The 16,530-nt window shown below is 43.2% G+C and overlaps 1 protein-coding gene across 1 annotated transcript in view; it reads left to right on the plus strand.

Annotated features, from left to right (window-relative positions):
• Nucleotides 1-11,061, plus strand: part of LOC128832829 (1-aminocyclopropane-1-carboxylate synthase-like protein 1) — a 36,849-nt gene extending 25,788 nt beyond the window's left edge. Inside the window, exon 14 of the mRNA XM_054020466.1 lies at nt 8,922-11,061. Within this exon, the coding sequence (XP_053876441.1) occupies nt 8,922-9,103 (182 nt within the window). The 3' untranslated portion in view covers nt 9,104-11,061. The remainder of the gene's footprint in view (nt 1-8,921) is intronic.
• The last annotated feature ends 5,469 nt before the right edge of the window (nt 11,062-16,530 follow it).

Raw genomic sequence — 16,530 nt, forward strand, 5'->3', positions numbered from 1 at the left:
TGGAATAATTTAACAACCAAAATACAAATTAATAGTTTTGAAAAATCCAATAACTCTGATTGAATAAACACATTGATGTCTGATAGCATATTTAGGTAAGCACTTTTCCCTGAACTATTGCTATCATAAAGGAAAAATTACATACATGCACGCGCACACAACCTAAAGTTTTTGCCAAACTGTGTTACTAATTACACTTTAGGTCAGGGCTGGGCAAACTCCGGCCTGCAGGCTACATCCGGTCCAGCCCCGGAGGCCCTCTGGGTGGCGGGGCTGTGAGCTCCTGGGGCAGCGCAGCTGCAGAGCCCAGCCTGACCCGGTGCTCTGTGCTATGTGGTGGTGGCAGCATGGCCTGGCTCCAGCCGGGCAGCGCGGCTGTAGCACCACCAGCCACCGGTGCTCCAGGCAGCGCGGTAAGGGGGCAGGGAGCAGAGGGGGTTGGATAGAGGGCAGGGGAGTTTGGGGTGGTGGTCAGGGGGTGGGGGTGTGGATGGTGGTGGTTGGGGGGGAAACAGGGGGTTGAATGGGGACAGGGGTCCCGGGGGCCAGTTAGGAAGGAGGGGGAGGGTTGGATGGGGGGGCAGTCAGGGGCAGGTGTTCCAGGGGCAGTCAGGGGACAGGGAGAAGGTTGGATGGGTCCCGGGGGGAGGGAGGCATCAGGAATGAGAGGAGGGGTTGGATGGGGCGGTCAGGGGACAGAAGGAGGGGGTGTGTGGATGGGGCAGGGGTCCCAGAGGGGCTGTCGGAACAGGGGGGGGTTGGATGGAACAGGAGTCCCGGGGGGGTGTGGAGCAGATAGGAGGTGGGGGCCAGGCCACGACCCCCTCCCCTAACCGGCCCTCCATACAATTTACAAAACCCGATGCGGCCCGCAGGCCAAAAAGTTTGCCCACCTCTGCTTTAGATGATTGTTTAAACTGAAATAATTTTATAAAGGTAAATTACTTTTCACTTTTTATGCTCATATTCTTAGAGTTTAAGGCTAGAAGGGACCACCAGATCATGTAGTCTGACCTTTTGTTTAGTTTCTGCCTTTAACTCCGCTTGATAGATTAAATTAAAGTTGCCAGTCTTATTTCTGGTAATTGTGCACTAACATGATTCTGTTGTTTGGGTTTCTAGCATGCCAGTGGAGCATATATGTCACGGTGTCTGATATGTGGCTCACTACTGAGAGTGCCAATCTTAGGTCAGACTGTCAGAAAACAGGGTAGACAGCCCATGTGACCTAGGGTGCCTGGTGTAGCCATCACTGAAAATGCCAAGATCAGGGCAGGCTGTAAAAGGGAGAGCAGATACTCCCAAGACTGGTGGTTCACATTGAAGTAGACTCACCAACCAGTCACAAACTGTGGTCCTGATAACCAGTGTAGGGAATCAAGAAGCTAAAAAAGAAATCATATAGCTCCCTTTATTGCATTCCAGTTTTCTGGCTCCCAAACAAGGTGCAGTAAGGTGAGGAGTTACTTAAAAACTCTTCTCACTATACAAAATATTCTTCTGAACGCCAAAGGGCCAGTCACATTGCCAGCCAATCCTTTAGCATCTAAAACTAAAGGTTTATTACAAAGAAAAAAGAACAAGAAGAGAGTTGTTAAATGGTAAAGCAGTCAGATACGTACAGAGACTTCAAAGTCCATATACAGTAACTCCTCACTTAACGTTGTCCCGGTTAACATTGTTACATCGCTGATCAAATAGAGAACATGCTCGTTTAAAGTTGCGTAGTGCTCCCTTATAACATTGTTTGGCAGCCGCCTGCTTTGTCCACTGCTTGCAGAAAGAGTAGCCCATTGGAGCTAGCTGGTGGGGGCTTGGAACCAGGGTAGGCCGGCAGCCCCCCATCAGCTCCTCACTCCCCTAAGTTCCCTGTGCGTCAGCTACTCAGCAGGCTAAGAAGTGCCGGGCAGTTCAGTTGTCCCTTCCACATGGCAGTGTGCTGCTCCTGCCCTCTGCCTTGGAGCTTCTCCCGGGAGCCTCCAGCCTGCTGTGTGTGTGTGTGGCGGGGGGGGAGAAGGGTGCTAATGTCGGGGTGTCTCCTTCCCCTCTGCTTCTTTTCCCCATCTCCACTGAACAGAGCGGGGGACACGACAGGGCTCAGGACAGGACGGAGGGAGCTTGCTGGCAGCAGCTTCCTCTCAACTTGCTGATCTACTTAAAAAGGCAGTGTACTTAGAGTGGGGCCAGTGTACTTAAAGGGGCAATGCGAGTGTCTCTCTCTCTCTCTCTCACACACGGTTGTCTCTGTCCCCGTCTGCAATGCTGTCTCCCCTCCCTCCATTCATGCTGCCTTGTAGAGTGTGAGGTTACATTAACAACAATGTGTTAACCCTTGAGGGCTCAGCCGAATGCTAGTTCATCATTTAGCAGTAAGGCATTCCCTGGGAAATATCCCACCCTCTGACTTCACCACCTCAACCAAGCTTCACAATCATCGTTGCTGTGTACAGTATTAAATTGTTTGTTTAAAACTTAAACTGTGTATGTATATATGTGTGTGTGAATATGTAAAATATAGTCTTTTGTCTGGCAAAAAAAATATCCCTGGAACCTAACCCCTCTCCCACCCATTTACATTAATTCTTATGGGGAAATTGGATTCGATTAACATTGTTTTGCTCAAAGTAGCATTTTTCAGGACCATAACTACAATGTTAAGCGAGGAGTTACTGTATCAGGTTCTTAGCAGTACTGGTGAGTTTGCTGGTTTGAAAATCTCTCTGGAACACATCCACAGCTTGGATGGATCATTCAGTCCTTTGTTCAAAGCTTCATTTGTAGAAAGGTTACTCCAAGGGAAGAATCAGGAATGAAGACAAATGGAGGTGATGCAACTGCCTTTAATATTCTTTTGCCATCTGGCTTGTACTTCCTGTGTCCACAAACACAAGCTTTACAGCACATAGCATTCTTTCCATAAGCATACCACATGCCTTGCTGACTCGTAAGGTGTATCCCCTGGTTTCTTTCAGTGGGTTAATTGCACAGTTGATGACCCTTGATGGGCCATCAAACAGGCTAGGCAGTGCCCTGATGCCAATCTGTCTGGGGGTATCACAAGTTTGGAAATACAGGTATACCATACATATATATAACTCGTAATACAAAGGTGATACAAACATATAAACAAGATTATCAAACTAGGCAATTTATAACATTTTTGCAGATACCTCAAACAACATATCTGGTCAGATTGCTTAAAATTTTATAATATTGGTATCAACAATATCATAGTGTCTCCCATATTCCATACAGCATCACAGCCCATACTGGTGATATATTCTATAACACTGGTCTACAATTTTTGAGAAGTCGTCTGCTTCAGAGATAAAATGTGCTATTTATTATGTATTTTGATGTGCTGAATTCAAATATGACAATTAAAACAACTGATTGGCTACTGTTTCTAAGATATTTAAGTTTTTACATTTTATGTCTATGTATATTGTGTAGATAGTAGAGTTTTAATCATAAATTGTAAACCTAGGTCTTTTCATGTGTTTATGGTTGCTTTACATGATAATATTTCACCTGTCCTGTTTATGTAACACTTTAAAAATCAGCAAAAGGGTTATATAAATAAAATTTATTATGAAACAAAAGGCAAAAAACTATTATGTACATAGTTTAGTCCTTTTCAGTGTCTACTCGGCGCTTCTTGGCTTGTCTCTTGTATTCATTAAATGGAGCATCTCTTGTCACTGTCCAGCAATAGTCTGCAAGCCTTGATGGGCTCCATTTGCCCTGATAGCGTTTCTCAATTGTTGCAAAGTCCTGGTGAAATCGCTCGCCGTGCTCGTCGCTCACTGCTCCGCAGTTCGGTGGAAAAAAAATCTAGAGGAGAGTGCAAAAAATGTATCTTTAGTGACATGTTGCAACCAAGGCTTTTGTATGCCTTGAGGAGGTTTTCCACCAGCAACCTGTAGTTGTCTGCTTTGTTGTTTCCGAGAAAATTTATTGCCACTAACTGGAAGGCTTTCCATGCCGTCTTTTCCTTGCCACGCAGTGCATGGTCAAATGCATCATCTCGAAGAAGTTCACGAATCTGAGGACCAACAAAGACACCTTCCTTTATCTTAGCTTCACTTAACCTTGGAAATTTTCCACGGAGGTACTTGAAAGCTGCTTGTGTTTTGTCAATGGCCTTGACAAAGTTCTTCATCAGACCCAGCTTGATGTGTAAGGGTGGTAACAAAATCTTCCTTGATTCAACAAGTGGTGGATGCTGAACACTTTTCCTCCCAGGCTCCAATGACTGTCAGAGTGGCCAATCTTTCTTGATGTAGTGGGAATCTCTTGCACGACTATCCCATTCGCAGAGAAAACAGCAGTACTTTATGTATCCAGTCTGCAGACCAAGCAAGAGAGCAACAACCTTCAAATCGCCACAAAGCTCCCACTGATGTTGGTCATAGTTTATGCACCTCAAAAGTTGTTTCATGTTGTCATAGGTTTCCTTCATATGGACTGCATGACCAACTGGAATTGATGGCAAAACATTGCCATTATGCAGTAAAACAGCTTTAAGAATCGTCTTCGATGAATCAGTGAACAGTCTCCACTCACCTGGATCGTGAACGATGTTGAGGGCTGCCATCACACCATCGATGTTGTTGCAGGCTACAAGATCACCTTCCATGAAGAAGAATGGGACAAGATCCTTTTGATGGTCACGGAACATGGAAACCCTAACATCACCTGCCAGGAGATTCCACTGCTGTAGTCTGGAGCCCAACAGCTCTGCCTTACTCTTGGGTAGTTCCAAATCCCTGACAAGGTCATTCAGTTCACCTTGTGTTATGAGGTGTGGCTCAGAGGAGGAGGATGGGAGAAAATGTGGGTCCTGTGACATTGATGCTTCACGACCAGAAGTTTCATCCTCTTCCTCTTCCTCATCTGACTCAAGTGAGAATGATTCTGGTGCATCAGGAACCGGCAGTCCTTCTCCGTGGGGTACTGGGCGTATAGCTGATGGAATGTTTGGATAATGCACAGTCCACTTTTTCTTCTTTGACACACCTTTCCCAACTGGAGGCACCATGCAGAAGTAACAATTGCTGGTATGATCTCTTGGCTCTCTCCAAATCATTGGCACTGCAAAAGGCATAGATTTCCTTTTCCTGTTCAACAACTGGCGAAGATTTGTTGCACAAGTGTTGCAGCATATGTGTGGGGCCCACCTCTTGTCCTGATCTCCAGTTTTGCAGCCAAAATAAAGGTGATAGGCTTTCTTAACCATAGTGGTTATACTGCACTTTTGTGATGCAAAAGTCACTTCACCACAAACATAGCGCAAGTTATCTGCACTGTTCACACAAGTACGAGGCATCTCTGCTCACTTTGACTAAATAGAAATGTGTCTCTTTGCAAAATCAAACACTGACAAATAAGAGAGCACGACACTGTATGATTTCTAGAGCTGATATAGGGCAATTTGTTCAGCAGAGTGATGTAAGCTTCGTTATGATTGCATCATCCATGACTTCTAGGAATAACATGATGCAATTCATATCATGTATGATGCAATACCAGCTTCAGATTGCATCATTCATTGTTTTGCCTAAAAAGCAAGTACTGTCCAAACCCAGTCATAGATTTATTCATAGATCCAGTCAAAGATGTATTTTAGTCATTTCTGGTTTAAATTGAGATCCCTTCCCTTTAGAACTCACTTATCCTCCGCCATTCCCAAGTCAAGTGTCGTATATACTGACCCAATAGCATATCTTGAAAACTAGAGCCAATCAACAATTTTAAGCATCATTTTCGTTCTCAGTGACCCAGAATTAGTAAAGTTTGACTACATTTATTTCAGAAGCATTTTGGCTGTAGAGCAGTGTAATTAGATCTTACCAAACCAGTAACAAGCATGCATTTCTGGAGTACTATATTAGCTTTACTGTGGAGCCAGCAACAATCCCCTTAGGTTTTCCAGCATATCTTGGCACTCAGACAAACTGGACTTTGGTTTTAATAAGCTTGTATTCAAAAATCACTTCACATTAGGATCTTCCAACCCCAAAGGGTTGGTCACTTACTCCAGGTCAGTGGATACTCTGGCTCTCACACCAAAAACAATGCTGATAGCCAATCCTTTAGTAAACTAACTAAAGATATATTAGCTGAGAAAAGAATGGAGAGTTGTTGAGAGATTTAAATCAAATAAAATACATAACAGGTGAGTCAAAGTTTTAAATCCAAATGATAGCCATGATGTGATATCTGCTAGTTTCCCACAAGTCCCTCAGGGTTGCCCAAAATGGCTTGGGGGACCTGTCATTCATCTGGAACACCCCCTGACAGCAACTAAATAGATCAGAGATGCAGAATTGCTCCCAGGGTGCCAGTCTGACAGCACCGCACAGCTCTTGCTTTGTTGACTAAATGCAGACAAAGTTTGTGGGTTTCCCATTGTTGAATGTAAAGACGCATGCTTTGAAGTTAATGTTTCTTCATTTACAGTTCTGAGGCTTTCAATCCCTTTTAATGGGCCATTCAATTGCAGAGGCACACATAATGCATTTACAACGAGGTGTCCTTGTGGCACCTTAGAGACTAACAAATTTATTTGGGCATAAGCTTTCGTGGGCTAGAGCCCACTTCTTCAGATGCATGAAGTGAAAAATACAGGAGCGGGTATAAATACATGAAAGTATGGGGGTTGCTTTACTAAGTGTGAGGTCAATCTAATGAGATAAATCAATTAACAGCAGGATACCAAGAGAGGAAAAATAACTTTTGAAGTGGTAAGAGAGTGGCCCATTACAGACAGTTGACAAGAAGTTGTGAGTAACAGTAGGGAGAAATTAGTAATGGGGAAATTAAGTTTAGGTTTTGTAATGACCCAACCACTCCCAGTCTTTATTCAGGCCTAATTTGATGGTATCTAGTTTGCAAATTAATTCCAGTTTCACGTTGGAGTCTGTTTTTGAAGTTTTTTTTGTTGAAGAATTGCCACTTTTAGGTCGGTTATTGAGTGAGCAGAGAGATTGAAGTGTTCTCCTACTGTTTTTTGAATGTTATGATTCCTGATGTCAGATTTGTGTCCATTTATTCTTTTGCGTAGAGACTGTCGAGTTTGGCCAATGTACGTGGCAGAGGGCATTGCTGGCACATGATGACATATATCACATTGGTAGATGTGCAGGTGAACGAGCCCCTGATGGTGTGGCTGATGTGGTTAGGTCCTATGATGGTGTCCCTTGAATAGATATGTGGACAGAGTTGGCACTGGGATTTGTTGCAGGGTTTGGTTCCTGGGGTGGTGTTTTTGTTGTGTGGTGTGTAGTTGCTGGTGAGTATTTGTTTCAGGTTGTCTGTAGGCAAGGACTGGGCTGTCTCCCAAGGTCTGTGAGAGTGAGGGAAAAGAATGGAGAAAGCTTATGCCCAAATAAATTTGTTAGTCTCTAAGGTGCCACAAGGACAACTCCTTGTTTTTGCTGATACAGACTAACACGGCTACCACTCTGAAACCTGTCATAATGCATTTAGTTGAAGCATTGCTTCTGGATTGCTGTATTATTTTCATGCAGTTTTACATATTAAGTAGTAATTTCTCATCTAAAAGTTAATACATTTTGTGATTAAAGGCTGACTAAGTACAAAGATAGTAACCACAGGAAACAGGTGAAGACAATAATATTAGCATTTCACTAGCTTTCATGCATTTAGAGCAAAGGTAATTCGTGGCATATGCCATGTACATGTAATGGGATAACATCCCCCTTTGTTCTATCCTAACCAGTGAATTGGTACACTTAACATTTCCTTGAGGTTGTGATCTGAGTTGGCTGGCTGGCTGGCTGGCTGTCAGCACCACAATATAAATAAGAGAACTACTTTTCATAGAAATGACGTTTCCTAAACATGATTTCTCTCTGTCATGGAGGAAAGCTGGTTTGATATGAAGATATGTAATGAGAATTGTTGGGACGCTTTGGCATTAGTAAACATCTTATCTGTTGGTTTATGTAAATTAAGGTCCTGATCCTGCAAATGCTTAAGCACATGCTTTGCTTTATTTATGCATGTGAGTAGCATTTTGAAGACCTTAATGTGACTGTTGTTACATAAAATTAAATGTATGTTTGCAGGATCAGAGCCTAACTCTGTCCTTCTAAATTTTCATGATTAAGGGCCAAATCCTGCAATTTCTTTTCTCAGACAAAACTCCTATACAATCTGAGTAAGATCTTCTCTGCACAGTAACTGGAACTGAAATAACTACATTGGTTGTAATTCAAAGTGTTATTTCAGATAATGCCCTAATTCGGTAATTCTTAATTTGGTTTTAAAAAATCTATTTACAGTAGACGTTTTTATTCTGAAATGAGTATTGACACACAGACTTGCATTGAAATAACTAAAGGTGTGAATTACAACAGAGTTTAGTGATTTAAATTGCAGTTGCCACATAGAAAAGAAATGCAGGACATAGATATATGGATTTGAAATCTGTTGAAGCTTTGCAGCTGGCCACATCAGCTTGTAAATTAAAAAAAAAAAAAAAAAAACTTTGTTTTGTAAAATTAATCTTTTCACGAACTGAAGTCAAATAGAAATGTTCTCTTGACTTTTTTTAAAGTTCCAGTGGAAAGTTATTACATAAATTTTTCCTGCAGAATTTGCAACCCAACGGCTGCATTATTTTGATCATGCATGAGAACCAACTTGAAAATTGATGTAACTTGAAAATGAAAATAAAAAACCCTGCAGTTAACCTATTTATCCAATCTGAGAAATGTAAAAAGATCATTAGTGGAAAATTAGTCCTGCATTCTGCATCATTTGTGGAAAAGTAATTTGGATTTTAAAAATTCTCTTCCAACAATCTAAGATGTTTAAAGTATACCTAAGGACACTTTCAACACCACTGCTTCCCTTGAGAAGAAACTTATACTGATGTGTCTTTCTTTTTACAGGTATACAGAGACTTGAGCAAATGCTGCAAACTGAAACTGCTGAACCAGTTGCAAACAAAAAATCTGCTGTAGAAGATGAGTTATCTAATTTAGAAGACGAAACTTCAGTGAATCACGCAAATACATCATTAGATGAAGTTTCAGAAGCATACTCAGATATGAAAAAAATTGTTGTCTATTAAAATCTTATATGAAATTGGAGACTAAACAAAACATGATATAGCATGACTGTAATTTACTAAAATTGTTACTTTGACTGTAATACTTGAGGACAGTCTCACTTTGCTGTAGCCTGTGGTTACTAATTTGCAAGCTGGACTCCTAGAATATTAGTAACCTGGCCCCTACCCTGACTTTAGCCTCTGTTCTGCAAAGCACTAAAGCCCGCTTTTTAAGCATGCTGTTAAATACCATTAAAGTCAGTGGGTCTTAAGCATATGCTTAAGTGCTTTGTTGATTAGGGTGGGTTTGCTTACTCAGGGCCTTAATGAATCTTGAACACAATATTTTATATTATGGAGTATATATTTTAATCAGAAGACTGAAAATGTTGAACTAGCTGATACTGGTTGTCAAATTTTACTAAATTTGTCAGTTGACAGACAGACAGACATGTGTATATATAAAATCTACATGGGAACTTTTTATGATGGTTAAAATAATTCATACATGAGCTTTCTGAATATGCACATCAGTGTAAATACTTGTTTACGAAATATTCATTTTTTTTGGCTTTCTGGCTTCCTTTCAGATGTGTAAAAATGCTTATTTGTATATTATAATATTTGCATCTTTTTTTGCAAAAAACATCAGTTTTTCTCATAAAATATAAATGTAAAGAAATTTAGAAGTATGTCGTATGCATTCATTTTGACAGGTAGATTTGTGTTGGACCAATGTTTAGACCTATATTTGTAGATTTAATTCATAACTTTATTTATTTTAGGCATGGGAAGGGGGCAAATTTAAATTGCAAAATTAGAAGCCTTCTCTTTTACAGGGAATCTCAATATGAAAAAAAAGGACTTTCCATAGCATTTAAAATACCGTTAGAGGTGGTGGTTGTCGTGCTACCTATATTTAGACAACCTTAACACGTTCCATTATAAAATCCTGTCTTTAGTTGCCCGCCCTTGTGCCGCCCCTTCCTTCTGAGGCCCCGCACCGCACTGCTTGCCCTTACAGCCAGCAAAGACTGGGAGAGCATAGCCCTCTCACTTTTAAAGGGGGTGGGCATGGACTCCTAACCCGCCCTGTTCTAGCGCCCCTGGCTGGGGTAGAGAGGCAGAAGTGCACTTGATCTTGGATTCCCAAGTTGCAACATTCCTCTGACTGCTAGCTAAGCTGTGAATCCCACTGGCAAGTGTTTCTTCACTTTCTAGTGAGGGTCAACATGGGTCCACATAACAGAATTTCTGTTTTGGCTTTGGGGGGGGGGTAAAGGGAGGAAGTGGCTGCTCTTTAAAAATGTAAGAAATTAAATTTGAAAAGAGACATTAAAACATTAAGGTTATAAGGTCAAGCAGTCAAAAGTTAAGAAATGCCAGAATTAAGGCTCCCTGTGCAGTCTTAATGTAGCCCCCTTGTGCATATGCACTATGGTAACAGGCTTTACATGATCATATGCTACTTTTCCATAGGACTCTGCCTCATTCAGTCTGCACGATGGCTGATGCTCACTGCATGGTTTCAGTATAGGAGTATTTAACTTTGCATCTTTAATGGTAGGGATTTTTATGTAATACTAATATAAGTAGGCTTAGAAGCATTAGATTTTTATCAGTAAATGCCAGTAACCATCAATTTCATGGTACACACACAGACCAATGAAAAAATGTTTCCATCAATAATAATTGAAATGTACAGATAGGCAAAGTAAGAAAAATGCTGCTTGAGAACTTACTAGAGTTTGATTTAAGAATATTTATTTTATAAATTTTAACATGATAATGTTTTTAACAGTTATAAAACTTTAACTTTTTGAATCTCAACATCTACTGTTAAATTATTGTCTGACCCTCCCGACAATTTAAATTGATTTAAAAAAAAATTAAAAGTGCTTAAAACTCATAATTTTGCACAACAGTAACAATTTAAATGGATCAAAATTAAAAATGCTTAAAAATAAACATTGATATTATCGGCTGAAATTATTTTTTTTAAATGAATTCTGCCAAGCCTAAATATAAAGTTGCAAACCAAATTTCTGCAGTCAAATTGATTCCTTCAAATCCTTCTTAAGGGTTGCAGTTTTAAACTCATATTTATTGTCTAGCTAGAAATGTATTTGCTTTTCAATTGAAGGGATAGTTATGTTGGAATCTATCTGATATTTAACGCCATAGGCTCTCCAAATTATAGTTCATTAGTCAAACAGCTGAATTAAATTACTCACTTGTGTATGTGTCAATAGTTTTTCATGCATATATTTGCCCAACAGGTTTTTTTATATGTATATATAAAATCTTCCAGTAAATGAAAAATTAGCATTTAAAAATATCAGGAAGGTAATGTATCCTGTATCATCCTGCATTGCTAAGAGATGAGATAAATAACTTTTTTTCCCCCCCTTTGGAAGACCGACCAGTTGTCATCAAGTGAATCTGGGGTAGCTTGTGCAACAATGTGTTTCCCTCACAAGCAGTGACTTACTCAACCCCATCCCAAAGGGCTCTACCATGACAATTGATAGTTTGAAGGAGCTAGTTTCCTTGGATGGCTATGGGAATACATCATTCTCATTTTCAGGCTCGCTCTCTGCAGTGGGTTTTCCTCTGTTCTGCAGCTTCAGGAGTTAAGGATCAGCCTTGTCTGACTGGAAAGGACATGGTGACCAGCACCAAGTGCTTCAGAGGAAGGGGAGCCCTATTGTAAGCAGATGTGGGATAATTTTTCCCATCATAGGTCTCCACCTGGTCTCTAATAGTTTGAGATTAGGCTAAGCCCTAAAGCATGAGGTTCACTCACCCCTCAAAAATTATTATTGTTAGTTAAAACAACTCTACATAGTCTTGATATCTTTATAACTATCCAAACCCTTTGTGAATCTTGTTAAATTCTTAGTAGGGATGTAAATAACATTTTAAAAAGTAACCGTGTAACCGATTAAAATTCTGTCGGTTACATGGTTAAACATTTACCCAGGGAACTAGAGGTGTGGGGGGTGCTGCAGCACCCCCACATTTTACACAGGGCTCTACTGCTGCCCCCACATCTGGGGATCTCTGCAGCTGCCGCCGCATCTGGAGCTCTGCTGCTACCCGTGCCGACATCCCGGCTGCGAGCCCCGCACCTGCGGCTCTGCTGCCGCCTGGCATCCTGCAGCAAGGCGGCAGCCAGGACAGACCCCAGGCGTGGGGCCAGCAGCTCGGAGGGACCCTGGGCACATTGTGATGCCGGGCGGCAGCCAGGACCCCAGCCATGGGGCCAGCAGCCTGGAGGGACCCTGGGCACGTTGTGATGCTGGGTGGCAGCCAGGACCCCCGCTGTGGGGCCGACAGCACGGAGGGATCCTAGCAGCTCGGAGGAACCCCGGCCATGGGGTCAGCAGCCTGGAGGGACCTCTCAAGTCATTGAGGCTAAGAATTAGGGATGTAAGAGTTTAACTGGTTTCTGTTAACGGTTAAACTACGCCCAGGGTCCCGGCGGCCACACAGTAGCCGGGTTTAACCGTTTAACAGAAACCAATTAAACTCTTACATCCCTAATTCTTAGCCTCAATGACTTCCTGTGGCAATGAGTTCTACAGTATAATCAGCATTGTTTCTTTGGCCTAGCTGAGGACCTTAAGGGCAAAAGTCATTTGCTCTACAGTCTGTAGCAACTGTTCAGCCCCCTCACCTCACATAGAGAAAAAGACAAAAGGGTAGGTCCACAAAGGGATTTAGGTGCCTAAGTCCAATATTTAGATCCTCAAAACCTTCACTCTGTCTAACCCTGTAAGTGCCTACGTTTCTGCCAGTGGGCATCTACAAAGCAACCTAAATCCTCATGCCATGAGCAGCGAAGCGTCTATGACGACCAGGATCCTCAAACCATTGTCTTGTCTATCTTTCTAGTGGGGCCCGATACAGTAGGTGTTCTCAGCAGTTGCCTACCAGATTGGGCCCTACACAAAATACAGTTGTGATGGTACCCTCTTACATCATGTAACCCAGTTAGAGCACTCACTGTGACAGCATGTACCCCTGTGTTCACACCCTACACACTGCTGTAATAATCGTTATACAAGTGTAACCCCCAAGGAGATTACCTAGATTCCTGGGGCTCTGTCTCCTGGCAGCTCAGGGAGAGGCACACTGTCCCTGGTAGGGAGGAGGAGCCAAGGTAGCCTCAGAGTCTGCCTGGCAACCAATAGGGAGTGAGATGTCCTTCCCAGGGAGCTCAGGAAAGGGGAGAAGCCATTTTTTGAGGCAGTCTGGAGCTAGCCAGGGAAGGGCAGGACTGGCTGTGTGGGGAACTGGTGAGTCCCAGGCCTGCATGCAGGGTTCCCCCTGAGAACTGGCCTCTAGGGACCTGAAAGCAAGATCCCTCAGCTGGGATTTCCCGCTCCACTGATAACTCCATGTTTGTAAAGTTTTGTTGGGAAACTTCCCCAGCCAGGCTGAATTAGCCCTCCAGCTCCCTAGGTGAGACCAGTAACCACATGGTCAGCTCTGCTCTGGCTGCTAGTCCAGGTCTGCTGCCTGCTGTAAGTGTGTCTGGACGCTGGGGTAGGAGACTACAGATTTTAGTATAATTGTGTAATTTGCACCTTGAGCCCTGCACCCTTTTGTGGTGAGGGGAAATCCTGGGACCAGAAGAAGCAGCCTGACTCCTGCCTGAAGAGGATCCCTGCCAGCAGAGATCAGACCCTCTGCAGTGACCGAGTCATCTCTCAACCTGAGGATCATTCATGGAGTTTGTGAGTGAACCATATTTTAGTCAGTCAGTCAGATAAATTGTTTTGGGGACCCCCTACTCCCTGAACTGTGTCCTCAAGCCAAGGAGTAAGGGTTTGGGGATTTTATAACCTGCTGCCTATTAAACCTGTGGAGGGACTTACCACCTTCTCCCGCTTGTGAGTCCTTTGGGCTGTACTGAACCCAGTCAGCCACACTGCTAAACCACTGCAGAAAAGATATCGTGGTCATAGGTCATCAAGGGCCTCAACAAAGTACGCGTACCAATGGGACACGAATCTTACATTTGCTACATCAGGTCACGTGACTGGGGAAAGTCACAGGTAGTATCAGCATGGGCACCGGTGACCCTAAAAATAGTGTTTTACCCTGTTATGTTATATTTGTCACCTGTTTAATATAAGTACTGTGTTGAATATATTGTAGGTGTTTGTGTTATTTCTTGGGAAAGTCCTAAGTGCCACCAAACAGCTGTTAGGCGGCGAGGGGGCAGGAAGCGCTGGGAGGAGCGGGGACGCGGCATGCTTGGGATGGGAGGAGGAGGCAAGGCAGGGGCAGGGGGAGCTTGGCTGTCGGTGGGTGTCAAGCACCCGCTAATTTTTCCCCATGGGTGCTCAAGCCCCGGAGCACCCACGGAATTGGCGCCTATGCCTTGTAAGGTATCATCTGAAAACTCATTGTTTGCTGGTCAGTATTGTCCTGATAAAATATGTCTGGCAACATTGTATGTGAAGTTATAAGATTCCCCTGTATGGTGATCTCATCCCATGTTCCAAACTGAGGTTGGCAAACAGGTCTGTCTCAGACAAAGGAATGTCAGCTCTGCTTAGTTTGCATTTAAGCAGTAAACAGAGTCCTCAAGCAGGAAGGGAAACAAAAAGAAGCTCCAATAGGTGAGGAAAAGCAGCAGGGAATATCCTTTCCTATAGACTCTCTGTCTCCAGAATCTCAACTAGAACTGTTTTCAGAGAGGGGGACTGACACCATAAAAATGAGAGACAAACACTCCAAGTCCCCACCCCTCTTTCTCTCTGTGTCCATCAATTCACTACACCAGAAAGAGCAAAGGAAGCTGCCATTGTATTGGAGAAGGGGTTTTGATCTAAGAAGTTTGGTCAGATGGCTGAGAGCATGTGATGAGAAAAACATTGCTTTGAATTTAACATAGTTGGTTAAGTTAGGCACCAATTCCATTTTATCTTTATTTATCTTGTAACTATTTCTGACTTTTATGCCTCATTACTTGTACTCACTTAAAGTCTCTCTGTAGTTAATAAACTGTTATTGTTTTATCTAATACAGTGTGTTTGAATTGAAGTGTTTGCGAAACTTCATTTGGGGTAACAAACTGTTTGCATATCATTTCTATTAATACAATAATGAACTTTATATAAGCTTGTACTGTCCAGGAGAGGTGCTGGGCAGTACAGGACATACATTTCTGGGGGGAAATCCAGGACTGGGAGTGTGTTAGGGTCACCCAGCAGCATAACCAAGGTTGGTAAGAGACAAGGTGTGGCTGCTGGCTTCAGCACACACACAGACACAGCTGGGAGTGACTTGCATGCTAGAGGCTGTTTGTGAGCAGTCCAGACTCGAGGCTACAGCAGTTGTAAAGGACACCCCAGGCTAGAGGGCAGGGGTGACACAGCTACTCATTAATCTGGATTGTACCTTGGGTATGTCACACTCACCCAGTTTGGTGCGCAACTGAGGGCTGTGGGTTCTACTAGATGGCAGGATACCTACAAGTTAGGCGTTTCATCGCTGAGTCCAGGTCCCCTTTGTGGATCTAGCCCAAAGAGTTGCCTTGTGTACAGCAGCCATACAGCTGTGGTAGGCATTGGACTTCTATTCTACCCACAAGGGTCCACACCCCTTAAAGAGCAACAGAGGGTCCTGTGGCACCTTTAAGACTAACAGAAGTGCGTTGGAGAGGTTTAAGCTGAGGACTGTAGGTGATGGCCAGTGGAGTTTTGATGGTTTCTTTTTTGGGCCTGTCTTGTAGCAGGAGGCTTCTGGGTACACATCTGGCTCTGTTGATTTGTTTTTTTATTTCCTTGTGTGGGTATCATAGTTTTGAGAATGCTTGGTGAAGATCTTGTAGGTGTTTGTCTTTGTCTGAGGGGTTGGAGCAGATGCGATTGTACCTCAGTGCTTGGTGGTAGATGATGGATCGTGTGGTGTGACCGGGGTGGAAGCTGGAGGCATGAAGGTAGGCGTAGCGGTCGGTAGGTTTTCGGTATAGGGTGGTGGTAATGTGGCCATCGCTTATTTGTACAGTGGTATCTAGGAAGTGGACCTCCCGTGTAGATTGGTCCAGGCTGAGGTTGATGGTGGGGTGGAAGCTGTTGAAATCATGGTGGAATTCTTCCAGGGTCTCCTTCCCATGGGTCCAGATGATGAAGATGTCATCAATGTAGCATAGGTAGAGAAGGGGCATGAGTGGACGAGAGCTGAGGAAGCGTTGTTCCAGGTCAGCCATAAAAATGTTGGCATATTGTGGGGCCATGCGGGTGCCCATAGTGGTGCCACTGGTCCGGACCCACCAACCGCTACGCCTACCTTCATGCCTCCAGCTTCCACCTTCACCAAGCATTCTCAAAACTACAATACCCACACAAGGAAATAAAGAAACAAATCAACAGAGCCAGACGTGTACCCAGAAACCTCCTGCTACAAGACAGGCCCAAAAAAGAAACCAACAG

This window comes from Malaclemys terrapin, chromosome 2 (assembly GCF_027887155.1).
Source record: "Malaclemys terrapin pileata isolate rMalTer1 chromosome 2, rMalTer1.hap1, whole genome shotgun sequence".
Classification (NCBI taxonomy): domain Eukaryota; kingdom Metazoa; phylum Chordata; order Testudines; family Emydidae; genus Malaclemys; species Malaclemys terrapin.